The 16,518-nt window shown below is 41.5% G+C and overlaps 1 protein-coding gene across 1 annotated transcript in view; it reads left to right on the top strand.

Moving 5' to 3' along the window:
• KIAA0930 (KIAA0930 ortholog) overlaps window positions 1-16,518 on the top strand; it is a 70,574-nt gene that overhangs the window by 28,431 nt on the left and 25,625 nt on the right. Inside the window, exon 2 of the mRNA XM_054399832.1 lies at window positions 5,599-5,747. Within this exon, the coding sequence (XP_054255807.1) occupies window positions 5,599-5,747 (149 nt within the window). The remainder of the gene's footprint in view (window positions 1-5,598; window positions 5,748-16,518) is intronic.

Here is a 16,518-nt window from a genome sequence, read left to right as displayed (position 1 = left end):
ATGCTGGGCTTGTAAAGCTCTTCAGAAGTATTTTATTAACCCTTGAACATCTAAGTATGCTCATGTTACAGAGGATAACACTGTAGTAGAATTGGATGGAATGAGGTTCATGTTTCACAGATAAGAGTAGCTCATGGCAGGCTAGAGGAATAAAAGCATAGGATGAAACCCTGTCTAGCTGCAATTGTTGTTCCTCTAAGCTTTGAGTGGTACATGCTGAAAAAAATCATTGTTCACTGAATGGGAAATCTTTTCTTCTATTCCTTTGAAGCAGAAGAATACATTGACATTTCTCTTTATCCATTGACTTTTTTGAAAAGCATTAATTAAGAAATAAGAAGTTCTGGTTTTATTTTTTTTATGGATCTGGAATCCATTCCCTGAAATGAATGCTCAATATAAAAATCTAATAGGTAAAAAAAAGGGCATTTATTCCATATTAGCTGGCATAAATCTTGCTTCTAATAAGGATAAAAATCCATATAAATGAATCATTTCATTGTTGTAATTAGGATTTATTCATGACAAAGGTCTCATAATTATATAATCAACTCTTAGTGTATTAAGATTTATAGTCTGAACTCTTAATTCCACTTTATTAATTTAAAAGCAGAATTTTCCAGGGGAGGAGTGTTTCCAGGATGCTGTCTTGCCACATGCTCCCAACTATAGATGGAATTCGATTCCTTTGCAAATATCATCTAATTCTGGTGTTGCAGAAGGCACAAATTCTCCTCTCTCAAAAATAAAAGTTAGCATTTTTAAAAGGCCTTCCTGAATACTGAAATCAAAGATTTAAGGGCTTTTAAATGCCAGGTGTTGTATTAGGGCCTTCCAGTGGTGTGTATGTGTGTATGCACACCTTCTGAGGGTGCTGCACATGGTGATGGGCCAATGTGATAGACACCTGTGCCAACTCATGATTGTCTGGCCTGTGAAAAACTGCCTTCTGGTTTTGATCTCAGTCCTTGCCAGGTGGGTAGAAACAGTGTTGAGAGTAGTAGCAGAGAGTTAAGGTCATCAGCAATCCAACTGCAAGCTGACTCTGCCCACTTACTGGGTGGGTGGCATGTAATGAGGGCAGAACTTCTCTGACCCCTGCTATGCTGAGTGCAGCTGAGGCCTCACAGCAGGATACGAAGTTAAGGCTTTGTGCTTTCTTCTGTCTATTGAAATGAGTAACTTTGTTTCCTGGGCTGTTAACCTGACAGTTTCAAAACTACCCAAACCAATTTTATAAGCAGTTTCGAAATTTCTTCTGAGCAAAGCTGGAAGGTTTCCAGTGAGTTGCTGTAAACCACTGAAATAACTGTAAGGGTGTGCTGGGTATGCTGTGCTTTTGGGTATCTAAGAGTTGAAGGTAAGCTTGAGTTGGACATACTGGATCTGGCAGTTTCTGACTTGAAATTGGAATAATTTTTTTTCTCTGCTCTCAGGTTTAAAAAAGTCTGGATTACAATTACAAATTTTCTTGTCTCCCTTCCAAGTTAGTGCTATTTAATAATAGATTTTAAAGGTTAATTCTCCTTGTGTTCTGTTCCCCGTCCTTCCTGCTGTGTTGCAGTGATTGGGCTGGGTTTGGCTTCAAGAAAAGTCCTTTAGCTGCTGCATTCAGAACAGCTAGAGCATCCTCAGGCTGGTTTAATTACAGCAATTGCTGCAACTATCCCTGAAGCTTAGAGGATGATTTTGCATCTAATCTGTGGCAGGTAGAGTTTTGAATTGACGGTTATCCAACTTTGCTGTAAGGGATTTTCAGGTTTTCTTAGCACTGCATTATGCTGCAGTGTTAGAGTAGCTTCACTGCTGCAGCACTTCTAGCCCCTGGTTTTCTCTTTGCACTAACGCTGAATGAAAGTGAATTAGTTTGTCCTGCATTCCCCAGCAAGAGTAAAAACACACACAGAGTCCTCCTACCTCACCCTATTCTGCTGTTCTCCTGCATGTATAAATGCTCTGTTTTAACCACCCAGAAATAGTTCAGAAGAGCATATTGACTCCTGTGCTTTATTGTGCAAAAGGTATCTGATGATGGAACCAGGTCTCATGACAGCTTCTCAGAGTTTTGCAAGTACTGCCAGAATCTAAAAGTGGTTTAGCCCTCATTTATAATGCTGGGTTCAGATAACTTGGTGATTTTTTTTTTTTTTCTTCTTAAAGGAAAACTTTTTCCTTTGATTTTTCTTAGAACTCCAGGTGAACTCAGGGCAATCCTCTTTTCCCCCTTTCCTGTCCCCTTTCCATTTAATTGAGGCTGGGAATTCAGGTATTCAAAGCCTATGAGATTTAATAAGTTTCTTTGGGACCATTAGTGAATCACAAGGAACACATGCCCTGTTTCCTAGTATTTGCTAAATATAAAGGTGGGACTGGGTCATGGTGTCCTCAGCTGTCACTGGGACCACATGAACTTAACACAGTTGATCTCTATCTTTATAGCTGGATTTTATAAGGATTTTTCCTTCACTCTTGCAACAGAAGGGGATGCTCCTGAACTTCGTGGCTTAAATGCTTTAGGAACTGGCTTTAAATTTCCAACCTCCGTATGTGTTGGTGGTTAGTTTAAAGCCAATTGTCCTTGTGTCAGTGATACAGCCTTAAACCTGAATAGTTCTTTTTATCTTCTCTGTTTATCTGTGAATATACTGGCAAGTGATCATCCTGTCCTTTCTTAGCTGACTTTGGGAGTTTAAACATACTTTAATCCACTCTTGCATGGTAGGCTGTTTTCCATACAGTCCCATTCACCCAGGCTTAAGGGAGGAGGGGTTCAGATGGTACAGATGCCCAGCACCCTGGATCTGGTCTCTCCAGCACTTGATTGAATTTCTCACTGGAAAAACCGTATAATATTTAAAAGCAATGCAGGTTTAATTCACATTTGCACATTAGGGTCTATGCCACCTTAGGTACTTGAAATTATTTCATTGCAGCCATGTAAATAAAGCAATTGCAGTGTGGCCTGGAATTAGCCTGCACTGGGAACTATCTATCATGGCCTTTTTCTGTTCTCTTTCAGCTTTTTTTTTTTTTTTTGTAAAAATATATATGTATAATCAATTATACACATTTTCTAATACCATTCTACATTATGTTGATTAATATATTCAGTGCATGGTCCCTCATTGATTTTATTTTTTTAAATTTTTTTTCAATATTCCTTTCTAATCTAGTTTGAGAGACGTAAGACTTTGATTTCAGTCACCTATTTATCTGCTAAAAAATTTGGAAGCTTAGTCTCCTGCTCACCACAATAATTAAAGATTGGAAGAAAGATTTGACTTGAAAATGCTGCACACGCAATAAAGTAGGAAAATATGCTGAGTTACACTTAAGGTTTAAAAGATTGATTGCTTGATTTATGAAGCCCTGACGTGAGCCACCAGTGTCTAGGAGCAGTTGTTTTCATTGTTTTGGCATGGGTCAGCTTTCTTGGCAATTAACTGGAAGGTATTTTAAGGCTTAATCCAGGAATCACTGTAAATAAACAAGATTTACACAACAGATAAAAGGCAAGATTCTTCTCTCTCCAGAAATGTTTCATACATGTGGTGGGAGGGAAACCCACCAACTTGAATGGTAGTTGAGGGCTGGGGAGAGATGTGTACACTGATGTGGCAGCCACTTTATAGCTTTTAGGGAAATAAACCACTGTAAAGATGTTCTGGAGTCTGGGTTGTCAGCTGCATGTATGTATGTACATATACCCCCACCTGTCCCTCTGTCTTGTATGTAACACTACCATCCATCATCCATTTCAGGTTTCTGCTCTTTCTCATCAATATAACTTTTTTTTTTTTTTTTTTTTTTTAGGGTTTCTCTCTTCCCAGGTCTTAAAACTCTGCTTAGCAGCCACAGTTCTCTCTCAGTAGGGGTTTGGGGAAGGAATGCAATTACGCCTATCAATGAGACTCCAGTAGGACTGAGCAGAAGAGGAGAGATTTAGCACCCTTGTCACCAGACACAGTAGTGGCTTCTCTCCTAGTCTGTATAAATTTTGGTCTTTAACAGTATGAAAGCATGACAGCACAGAAGAGATACAGTGCCTTTTGCTGGTTTATTATAGTTAAGTGCTTTGAAGAGTTTCACAAAATGTGATGTCACCTCTGCTGTGCCTCCTTTTCCTGGTGAGAGGTCAACAGCCATACTGTTCCTGATGCTGATGTAATTTGTCTGGCTCCTTGAACAAGACTTGGTTGCATCTTCCTATTTCACCTGTTCTTCCTGTTTTTTCTTGTTTAACTGGGGTTCAGGACTTCAAAACTTCCTTGAAGAAGAGTTGGGGTTTGCTCCTTGTCAGAGAGGGTGAATTACAGTTACCACTACATGAATATGCTCTTATGTATTGATTGAAGGAAGGTATAGAATCATTGAATTGTTAGGGTTGGAAAGGAACTCAAGGATCATCTAGTTCCAACGCCCCCTGCAATAGGCAGGGACACCTCACACTAGATCAGGTTGCTCAGAACCACATCCAGCCTGGCCTTAAAAACCTCCAGGGATATAGAGCTTCTATCACCTCCCTGGGCAACCTGTTCCAGTGTCTCACCACCCTCACGGGGAAGAATTTCTTCCTAACATCCAATCTGAATCTACCAATTTCTGTTTTTGCTCCATTCCCCCTAGTTCTATCATTACCTGACACCCTGAAAACTCCCTCACCAACTTTCTTTTAGGCCCCCTTCAGGTACTGGAAGGCCACAGTAAGGTCTCCTTGGAGCCTTCTCTTCTCCAGACTGAACAGCCCCAACTCTCTGTCTGTCTTCATAGGAGAGGTGCTCCAGCCAAACTTCCTGAGAGTACATAATAAACAGATGGCTCCATATCATTAACAGGAGCATATATTGGCACTACATGCCTTTGACATTACTCCTGGAGTTCTTTGAAGCGTTCTCACTCAGTGTGCTGCTGCTGTTGCTCTCTATGGTACAGGAGTAGCCACCATATACTGGTGACCCCTGATCACAGTCTCACAGTATATCAGAGGTTGGAAGGGACCTCAAGAGATCATCAGGTCCAACCCCCCTGCCAGAGCAGGATCATTTAGGGTAGTCCACACAGGAATGCATCCAGGTGGGTTTTGAAAGCCTCCAAAGAAGGAGACTCCACAACCTCCCTGGGCAGCCTGTTCCAGTGCTCTGTCACCCTCACTGTAAAGAAGTTTCCTCTCATGTTGAGGTGGAATCTTCTATGTTCAGGTTTGAACTTGTTGTTCCTCGTCTTATCACTGTGAACCACCGAAAAGAGCCTGGCCCCCTCCACTTGCCACCCACCTCTCAGATATTTATACACATTGATCAGATCCCCTCTCAGTCTTCTCCAGACGGATCTGCATTTGTTGTGCACAGGAGCAAATTGGTTGCCAGAAGGTGATTTTGGTTGACAGTGGCCCAAGCTGGCTATGATGGTTTCATGCTGAATGGGGGTTATATTGTTCATTGTAGAAAATCTTACTCCGAGCTGTGCAAGCTTAGTGATGCTACAGTTTGGCTCAGCTGCACCATGTGTGTCAAAGACTTTGGGTGTCATGTCAAGCACGATCAAATGAGGTATACTAATTCCACAAGTCTTATTTGTCCTTTCTTTCATGTTCCTTAGGGTGCTTCAAAGATGACCGTATTGTGTTCTGGACTTGGATGTTTTCCACATATTTCATGGAGAAATGGGCCCCCCGGCAAGATGACATGCTCTTTTATGTCCGCCGGAAACTCTCCTATGTCACTGGGGATAGTACAGAGGGGAAAAAGGTGAGTAATGATATGTTTTAACCTGTTTGAAGGTAACATAGGATTTGGTGTTCTGGATCACTTCATTTAACATCTTTATTGATGACCTTGATGAAGACATAGAGTGTGTCATCAGGAAGTTTGCCAATGACACCAAGTTAGGTGGGAGTGTTGATCTGCATGAGGGTAGGGAGGCTCTGCAGAGGGACTTGGATAGATTGGATCAATGGGCCAGTGTTGGCGGGATGAGCTTCAACAAGGCCAAATGCCAGGTCTTGCACTTGGGTCACAGCAACCCCAAGCAATGCTACAGGCTTAGGGAAGTGTGGCTGGTAAGGTGTCTGGCAGAAAGGGACCTAGGGGTTCTAGTTGACAAGCAACTGAATCTGAGCAAGCAGTGTGCCCAGGTGGCCAAGAAGGCCAATGGCATCCTGGCTTGTATTAGAAATGCTGTGTCCAGCAGGAGTAGGGAGGTGATTGTCTCCTTGTACTCAGCTCTGGTGAGGCCACACCTTAAGTATTGTGTTCAGTTTTGGGTACCTCAATACAGGAGAGATGTGGAGGTGCTGGAGCAAGTGAAGACGAGGGCAACAAGGGGAAGGGCCTGGAGAAAAAATCTTATGAAGAGCAACTGAAGGAGCTGGGGCTGTTTAGTTTGAAAAAGAGGAGGCTAAGGGGACACCTCATTGCTGTCTACAACTACCTGAAAGGACATTGTAGAGAGGCTGGTGCTGGTCTCTTCTCACAGGTAATTAGTGACAGAATAAGAGGGAACAACCTCAAGCTACTTCTGGGTGGGTTTAGGCTGGACATTAGGAAAATTTTTTTTCAGGGAAAGAGTGGTCAGGCATTGGAAGGAGCTGCCCAGGGAGGTGGTTGAGTCATCAACCCTGGATGTGTTTCAAGGTCATTTGGATCTGGTGCTTGAGGGTTTGGTTTAGGGGTGAACCTTGCAGAGTAGGGTTATGGGTTGGACTTGGTGATCCTGAGGGTCTTTTCCAACCTGAATGTTTCTGTGATTCTGTGACATATCTGAGTAACTATAAACCCAGGGATAAGGGATTTCCAGCTTTGCACATCACAAAAAGTTCTGCAAAACTGTCCCACAGAGAAATAGTGTGGTTAACACTGTGAACATCAGCAGCAGTGTAAGTGAGCTTCACTGTCACAGACTTGAGTTTGGTTGCTTTTTGGGGACGCTTTTCTGTTGGTCAGCCTGCATTTAAGGGGACAGAGAGGACAGCCATGCAAATCTTTGTTTTGGTTTTCAATGATGCCTTTTAAAATGAATGTCTAAATCTGTAGAAAGGGAGAGGAAAAGAGAAGGAAGATGGTCACTCTGGTATTTCTAGAACACTTCCTGAGACACCAAAGTATCAGGAATTAACACCTATTTGAGTGCTTAGAAGCAGAATACATGCAGTCTTCTGGAGCTGGGATACAACAATGACAAAGTGAAGAAATTACTATATTTCCACAATCTACATTTAAAACAATATGCCTTCATATACTGTTTCTTGAGACTGTATAATCAGGTAGCCTGGTGCTACTGCACAAGTATTTTCTCATTAAGGATTTGAGAAACTTCTCAGCATTTCATAGTAGTTTTCATCTCAGCTGGGGGAAATGGAAGCAAGACAAGTTACGATTTTATTGGGCATTAAAGATATGGCTGCAGAGAATCAACAGCAGGAATATGGTGGAAAGTAAAACTGGGATTCACTTTCTGACATATTTAGCTATTTACACAGGTTTTGAGACACAGATACATGCACATGGTATATGCAAGAGTGTTTTCAATCAAGTACACCAGAGTTCTTTGGGTTTAAATGTGGTGATAAAGAGCCATAGCTGTCATCTCCCATGAGAAAAGGATTCCAGATTTTACCATGGTTTTGTTGGAGTTACAGGAAATGGGCAGAATTATCTTCTCTCTTCCCCTCACCCCTCCAATCAGGTTCCATCATGGCAACCACTGAGGAGAAGGTGGAAAAACATTTTTATTTCTCTATCAGATGAGTGATTTAGTTGTCTGCAGCCAGTGTACTTGAAGCTTTAAGACTTTTGGAGTTAACTGCATTCCTGTTTCACATCAAACAATATTGTGGCTTTGTTCAGCCTAATAAAAGTATTGCTTGTTTGCCCTCTTATCCTTCCAAAAAAAGGAAGGTGAACCTCAGAGGAAGCTTGGTCACTTAAATTCATTCACAAACCCCTGAACAACCTCTGTTTAAAATTCTTGAACCACTCATGGGAGAGGAGAGTGAAAGAAACCCTTGCATTTACTCTTAATGCTTTATTTAAGCCCCATCATAATTTTTAGTTGAGGGGGTTTCATAAGTGGTAGTATGTATCAACATTAGTGAATCAGTTGCTGTAACAACTAAGATGGGGAATGTGCCCTATAGCACACACTGTTATTTTATAACAACCCCCTGACTGCTTTTTGCTCAGCCTCTGAGAAATGAACTTTTTCTGTGACTTTAAAGTACTTCAGATGCTTTGCAAAACAGCATAGTTTGGTAATTCTTTGGTGTCTGTGCAGCTCTCCTCCTGTTTGATTTTTAGCTGATTGCTTTGCATTCCAACTCCTCCTGTATCTAGTGTTTGAGACACCAAACAACTGCTCATACTCTTTGAATTATGACTGGACAGGTTTTTATTTTACTTTGTAATTTTATATTTTTTTTAAAATATATTGTCAAAATACTAAGGTCATATCATTAAAAGGGGAAAATGCTAAAAATATTTATGTTATATTTAATATATATTTATAGAAGTCAAATATAACTGCAAGTATCCCTGCCACCGAAACTGTGTGTTGTCATTTACCTCCTCTGAGGTAAAGGCAGGTGAAGGGGAGAGGTAAACAGAAAAGGCAAGTGAAGGGAAGAGGTTCCGAGTTGCTTGGGACCATGAAGGTCTAGAACTGGAGCTGTACTGTTGGCTTCTGCCTTGTGTCCAGGGTGTGCCAAACTGTCTTGGTGATGATTTTCTCCTTGTGCCATGCAGAAGCTGATTATTGGGTAATTGTAGAAGTGGGCCTGTTTGTAGCTTGGGCATACAAAGCAAAGCAAGGTCATTGTAGTTCTTATATAGACACTGTAGATGTGCTCTGCATTTGCCTACCAGTTGTAGACTGACTGAGGAGTGCTGGCAGAAACATGTGACATGAATCGCTGTCCTATGACATCATAGAGTCATAGGATGCCTGAAGTTGGAAGGGACCTTAGAGAAGATCTACTCCAACCTCCCTGTCATGGGCAGGGATACCTCTCAACTAGACTCAGCTGCTCAAGGCCTCATCCAATCCACCCTTGAACACCTCCAGGGAGAGATCATCCATAACCTCCCTGTGCAGCCTATTCTAGAGTCTCACCACCCTCATACTGATGAACTTCTTCCTAAGATCCAGCCTAAACCTACTCTCTCTCCACTTCAAACCATTCCTCTTTGTCCTTTCCCTAGACACCCTTATGAGAAGACCCTCTTCAGACTTCCTGTAGGATCCCTTCAGGTATTGGAAGGCAGTTCTAAGGTCCCCCCAGAGTTTTCTCCAGGCTGAAAAACCCAGCTCCCTCAGATTGTCCTCATAGTAGTGATGCTTTAGCCCTTGGGTCATCTTTGTGCCCCTGGACTTGCTCCAACAGCTCTGTGTCCTCCTTATGATGGGGATGCCAGAACTGGATGCAATATTTGAGTTGGGGTCTCACAAGAGCAGAATAACAGGGCAGAATCACCTCTCTTGACCTGCTGGCCACACTCCTCCTGATGCATCTCACAGCATTAGTTTGTATTCATGAAAATAAGATCTGCAGAGCTCTGAGCACAGTAATGTTCTGTAAGACTGATGACAATGACAACAGAACTGGACTGAGCAGGGAGGGGCTGTTTGTCTGAATGCTGACAGTGGTGATGCTTGTTTGCAGAGGCAGTGAGGTCATGCGGCGTGTTCACATCCTTTGCATGCCGTGGTGTGATGATTCATGTCAGCTAAAAACAAGTGTCAGTTGACTGAAAGGTTTTCAGGTTTTGATGGCTGTGCTGTGTGATTAAAAGTCATTCCTGTCTGGATTTTTTTTCTGTGCTTACCGGAGGTGAACAGTTTGAGCAATAGCATTTGAGCTTAAGCTGAAGTGTAGTAGAGGATAGGCAGCAAACCCCTTGCAGGATCGAGATTAGAGGTTCTATTCAATTTTGAGGCTGTATGAGAAGGATTTTGGATGCACCTTGGTCACAACAGCTTGAGGTAATAAATCTCACACCTTGGTAGTGATGGTAAACTTCTCTGCCACCAAGGTTAAGGGATTTAGTAGGCTTTTTAAGCTGGAATCCCTTTGGCTTGTTCTTTATGAACCTTTAGGTCAAGACTCAAAAAAATCTCTCCGCTGCTGCCTCACACACCAGTTGCTGTGACCTACTGGAAAAGGTAAGCGCTGATCCTCACAAAGGATTCTGCACATTGCCAAAAACTACAGCTTTAAAAGTTTAAAGTGGTTGGACTTGAGTGTCTGATTTTTAAAATGGTATTAGATCAAAATTTAGTATCTCTTGACTCTTTCCAGTGCAAAAGGTGTTTTTAAAGGATTATGCTTTGTTACAGCTGCAAGCTTCTGAACTTCTGTAGGGAGAAGGCTTTACTTTCTTATGGGATTACAGAAGGTGATAGTAAGGATTTTAAAAGACAACGGCTGAGCAGGGAAACTAAGGTAAAACCTTCAGTGATAGATCAGCAGAGCTAGGTTATATTAGCCCCTTCAGCCTTGCATCATGCTTTGTCACCTTAAAAGGATGTTGTATTTGTAGGGCGAAGCAGTAAAAAGAGAGAAATTTATGATGATGTTGGTATCTGTGCTGAGTTTGCCTGGATTTTGGAGTCGGTCCTGTTGTTTTCAGCTTTCTATAAGTGTGGAGTAGAATTGCTGCCAGATGCATGAGGGAGTCATTAAGGCTGTTAAGACTTCAAAAACCTTAAGCTACTGATGTTGTGGCTGCAGCTTCAGAAACAGCACTGAGCAGGAGCTATGGTTTGCACATTTGTGTGCATGTGGACCTGTAACACAACAAATATTGGCTGTGGTGGAAGACTAGTTAGTTTCCAAAGCTAACCAACTTTAGGCACATGAATTCCAGTGAAAAATCACAGGATTTTCATAGCTGAATCTCTAATTCACTGTCACCATCTGTCTGGCTGGAAGCTTTGGCAGCCTGAACTCAGCATCTAGTAGAAATGCAAGTTTTCCAAATCTGACATTTCTGTCTCTGTTGTACCTTCCAGAGCAGGGTTTCTTGTGAGCAAAGAGGTTATCTCTGGGAGAGCTGTTTGGTATACTTCATGGCAGTTCCACATCACCATCTGAACTCACCAAAAAAACAAATGGCCAGAGAAATGCATTTTTTTTTTCAAATAAATTCTCTCCTTGTGTATGGATAGTACATGGGAACAAACAATGACTGCAACATGTGCAAGCCAGAACAGAGACAGTTGTTTTGCCTCAGCTCCTCTGATGTGCCCTCTTTGTGGAGGTGTTGCAGTGAGTGGGAACAGTGGCTTCTGCAGACGACAGCATAAGCACATCACTTTCATTTTGAAACATGAAGAAGGAACACTGGCATTGAGATTGATATTATGATTTTAACCTGGAGAAGAGGAGGCTCAGAGGAGACCTTATTGCTGTCTACAACTACCTGAAGGGTGGTTGTAGTCAGGTGGGGGTTGGTCTCTTCTCCCAGGCAACCAGCAACAGAACAAGAGGACACAGTCTCAAGCCGTGCAGGGAAAAGTCTAGGCTTGATCTTAGAAAGAAGTTCTTCACAGAAAGAGAGACTGCTCATTGGAATGGGCTGCCCAGGGAGGTGGGGTGGGACATCCCTGGAGGTGTTTAAGAAAGGACTGGATGAGGCACTTAGTGCCATGGTCTACTTGATTAGTTAGGGTTGGGTGAGTGGTTGGACTTGATGATTTTGGAGGTCTTTTCCAACCTGGTTGATTCTGTAATCTTAAGTGCAAAGATTTGGCTTTTCTTTTATGATTAGCCTTCTCAGAAATTCCTGTGCTTTCTCACGTTGTTTTGCTGACGTTTGCCTGTCTAAATACGTGAACATAAAGGAGCTGCTACTTGAGAGCCTCTGCTGATGGGGCCTTTTTTTTTAATTGCAAAACCATCTCCATTTCCTGTGTGTTGTGGCAGACTCCTTGACAAAAGCAGAGAGAGGAGTACTGCCACGGATGTGACAAGAACATCTCTTTCCTACACAGAACTGGACCCAGTTGTCTATGTCCTGAAATATACTTGGCAGGCTAACAAGCATTCAGAGTGAAGGTGTTTTCATATTCTGTCCTATTTCCAGAGTAAATTTGTGTCTGAGGCAAAGTGAGCATACAGATGAAGTACCCTCATGATGTCACAGTTGGTAAACTCTGGACTCAGGAAGATGTGGGCTGCAGGGGCGTTTTTAATGACTTGCTTTTTATTGTTGTCTCTGAAGAAGTCTTCTTAAGCAGTCAAATAGGGTGACAAGAAAGCTAGAATCGGAGGTGAATTTAATAACAATTGCACTGAAACATGGCAGCCCTGAGACATGTGGATTTGAAAGTTCTCTTTTCTCTGTGGCAGAGAGAAACTTCATTGCAGGAAAAGGTGGCCAGAGCCAGTTCCTCAATCTGATAAAACTGTAATGAATAATATGCAGCATATCTGAGTCACTGGGGGGGTTGGAGGGACAGGAGAGCCCTGCTAGGCTGGTCTTTGTACCTTGGAAACGGTAAAAATGTCTGCTTTTATCTCCCTGAAATGAAAACCTCACCAGGCTACTAGTTCAGCAGAGCATATAGTGTGTATGATCTGCAGGTTTGTGTTAGCTTAACAGTTTGTTATAAACAAGGCTCAGTCCCATGAATTTCAGAGGCTGTACTTCACAAATACATGCACTTCACTCTAAAACAGACTAAAATGTTGACCTCAGGGCAGTATTATGTCATTAAGCCATCATCTGCAACCAGATCAATAAATGACAGGACAAAGGTTAGGCTGTAAGCAATTACAGCAGCACTGAAACGTGTGAGTATTTGGAATAGCTTTGCAGAACTGAATATCAAGAGGCAAAGAAATGGGAAGGATTAAAGGCTACATATGAGTTGACTTTGCTGTTCTCACACTTAAATTGGAGCTGTATTTGTTCAGTGAACATGTGATAAGTCAGCTGCTCTGCAGGTACAGTTATCTCTGCTATCCCAAATCTGAACCTTTCAGAGTTACTGTACATTAGTCCATGGAAGGTACAAGAGAGTCCTCTTGAAGTGAAGTGGTGCAAGATTAGAAATATAAGCACCTCTTGCTCAGAGCTTTGTTCAAGGAACAAAGCCCTGCTTTGCTCCCCTTTACAAGTGTGGGAAGCATCTCCCTAAAAGCTTTTGGTTATCACAAGAAAAAGTTCCCAAGCCATCTAGTTTATGATCATATTCTCTGAATGATTTAATTCTTGTTTGATCATTAAGAGGGAGAGCAATGGGGCTAGTAGTCTTCCTCTCTTTAAAATCCCACATTAACTGTGGAAAGAAAGCATGCTTCTAGCTCTTTGCCTGATAAAAGGCAAACTTAAGTGACTAAGAACCATGCTGCACCTTATCAAGTAATGGTGAAATCACTGCCTGCTTTATCCTCCTTAACTGATAACAATCCTCAAGAATAAACATAATAAAAAAGAAGGTACATATATCAATTCATGCTAAGGATTCTCCTTGCAATGGTTGATTTTTTTCCCAAGTATAGCTGTCCAGTTTCATAATTGCAAGTGGAGTCTTTAAGTGACAGCAAAATATAAACTAGTTATTTTAAATGCAATATTTTACAGCCCTTTGTAATTTTATATCAAATAATGTTTTGTACAACCACGTTTTCTTTCTAGTTTTACTTATTACTTTAGTTAAAATCATTACTGTTGCTTTATATATTTCTCCCATGAAGACTAATAAGCTTTACAAGGTTTGTAGCTTTTAGTGATAGGACAGTAAATTAAAAAATTGTAAATACAGCAGATGACTTTAGTCTAAAAGAAAAGGTCCTATGTGGGGAATCTTTATATTAATGGACTTTATATTAATGAATCTTTATATTAATGTACTTTTTCCTCTTTGGAATTTGATCTTAATTACAGTGATGTGCTTGTTTCTCTGTCATTTCGATGACTATTGTAGATACATCAATGTCAAATTTACCCTGAGGCATGTGTGTGTAAATTACAAATATTTAGAAAATCTTGAGGTGAAATCTCAGCTCCTATGAAGTTGCCGAAAATTTTGCCATTCACTTCAGTGGGCAAGAACTGCATTCTCAGGAAATATATACTGCACAAAATAAGCTGAGTTGCAGAATAGTGCAGCCAGGTCTATGGATACGTCTGATTTCTAGTAAAGATCCTCTTGGACTAATCCTGCTTCTCTTTTTGTCTCCTGTGACTCCGTTCTTGCAGTAGTCTCTGGGCTGTTCCAAAGTACAGCTCATCTCTCCACTCTGTCCTCAGTGTCCCTCCAGCAATGTCCCATACCTCCCAATCTGTGTAGTCCTTTTCTGTCTTTTTCATTCGCTATCAAAGTAAAAGGTAACTGGTAATGTGGGAGGTTCATTGCAAGTGGGGCCTGAGGAAAAGGTGGAACTTCCTTGGTCTTTCTCCAGCAGTAGCAGTAACATGGAGGTGCCCAATTACTGATTTTTCATGATGATACAATCCATGAATCTTCTGTCAACTCTGTCTGAAGTTGGTCAGTGCATTTGAAAAATGGGTGGAACTTGGCAGGAGCTCAGTTGTGTAAGTCCCATTTACTTAAAGGAGGTATTTTGGGTTTCCTTCCCATTATATGCACCATTATGTCAATAACCCTGCAGCTTTTAGCAGAGTTAGGGCATAAATACTGCCTTTTGGGATGATCTGGGTTGCAAAGTTTCTTGCCTGCAGGTCATGAATGAGTAGTGGAAGTTACAGTCACTAAGCATTTCTCATGCCAGCAAATGGAAGGAGTTCTTCATGTCTTTTCCTGAAGAGACAATAGACTGTCCTAGGTAATTGCATCAGGTGAACAACTACTGTTGGGTGTGCATCTTGTCCCATTTTGCCCTCTGAAGGAATCTCTGCAAGATCTCTGCAAGTCTGAGATATCTTCTTGCTGTTCTGATTTATACAGAAACACTACAGAAATTGTAGTCAGCTTTTTAGATCATTTACTGCTCTCAGTTTGACCTTTGATTATACAAAGTGGTTGTGGGGAGAGAATTCTAAGAAATTGGTACTGAAGCAGATTTTTAGAAAATCAATGTTTTTGTCTGTAGCTGCGCTTTCTCTCTTGCACAAAACAGTTTACAGTTGCTTTATTGCAGTGGGCTTTGTTTCAGTTTTATAGCTAAGGTGGGTGTTAAGTTGCCATAGCTACTGGGCATTATGCTGCCTTGATGTGAGCTTCAGGAGGATCAGGTGCAACTTCTGAATAATTAATAGTATCAAGGAAAATGGAACTGGAATTTTGTGTTGGGGAGCTTTCTTCTCATTGTCCTCAACAGTTACCGTAGTCATAATCCTAAGAAGAAAGCTCTGTATGACTTCTGAAAGAATCTTTTTCATTTTAGGACATTGTTGCATTGCTAAATACAGTTTGTCCCCTTTTATCTTGGATATAAATATTCTGGAGAAGGGTTATAATGTAATTTGTTGTCAATGTCCTTGTCCCTCTCTATGTGACAGAAGTGGGGATGCACCCTTCCCATAGGGCTTCTCTGCATGCTGCAGAGAATACCAGACTTCTTTGATTTTCTTCCCATTTCATAAAGACAGATCTGTCAATGCCAAGTGGATGGGTGAGCAGATGGATTTTCATGGGTGACTTGCTCAAATCAGTTCATGTTGTCTTACTGGGTGTGTGCTCTACAAGGACTAGCCTGTTACGAAACACAAAACACCTCTCCGTGTACAGGACTTCTTACAGCTTGTTAAGTACATGTGAGGGCAAAGTCTTGGAAGGTGAGCGACCTCCATGCCATTCATGGTGGTCTCTTTTGAGAAAATGCCATATTTCTGTGCCAAAGAGTCCTTGCAGATCCTGGGATACTGTCTTTTCCTTCTTTTGCATCACGTTGTTGATGCACTGTAGTATGTAGATTAGGAATCAGGCACTGACCTGGATTGACCTGTCTCAGTGGTCTGTAGGTGGGGAGTTTTTGCCCAAAGACACAAACACTGATGTAATGGTGGCTCCATGCTGCAGGGAAAGTTTGGATATTCTTTGACAGATTTTTGGCAGGTCCTTCTCTGTGCAGGTAGCCTTGTTCCTCCAATGAACTGGATGGAGGAGGTGCTAAAGCCAGAGACATTGCAAAGGTTTCATCATTTGTGACACAGATCTGTGATGCTGCTGTTTCAGAACAATTAAATGCCCTTCGTCATCCAATTGATGACCTCATTGATCTTAAAGATCTAAACCATTCTATGATTTCCATTCCAGTGGAGGTTCACTTATATCAGAGGACCTGGATTTTTCTCAATATGCCTTTTTTAGGCCTCTTCTAAGCATTACAGTAGCTTATTACAGCTTGATTGCTTCCTCCAAAGTGCATTTGTGTCAATGATGGCCTTGCTGACATTAGTCATGGAGATGATGCAGAAGTCTACAAGTATATTGGTTTTGAGATTCTGTTGAAAGTACTGTATTTTCAGGTTATTGGAGAGATGAGGTTTAGGAATGAGAATTGATGTTTTGGCTAAAGCTAGGGAAAAATAGATTGTAGCAGAAGGAGCCAAAGAT

This window comes from Indicator indicator, chromosome 3, assembly GCF_027791375.1.
Source record: "Indicator indicator isolate 239-I01 chromosome 3, UM_Iind_1.1, whole genome shotgun sequence".
NCBI classification, from domain to species: Eukaryota; Metazoa; Chordata; class Aves; order Piciformes; family Indicatoridae; genus Indicator; species Indicator indicator.
Note: the sequence above shows the minus strand (reverse complement) of the source record. Positions and strands in the feature narration are given on the sequence as shown.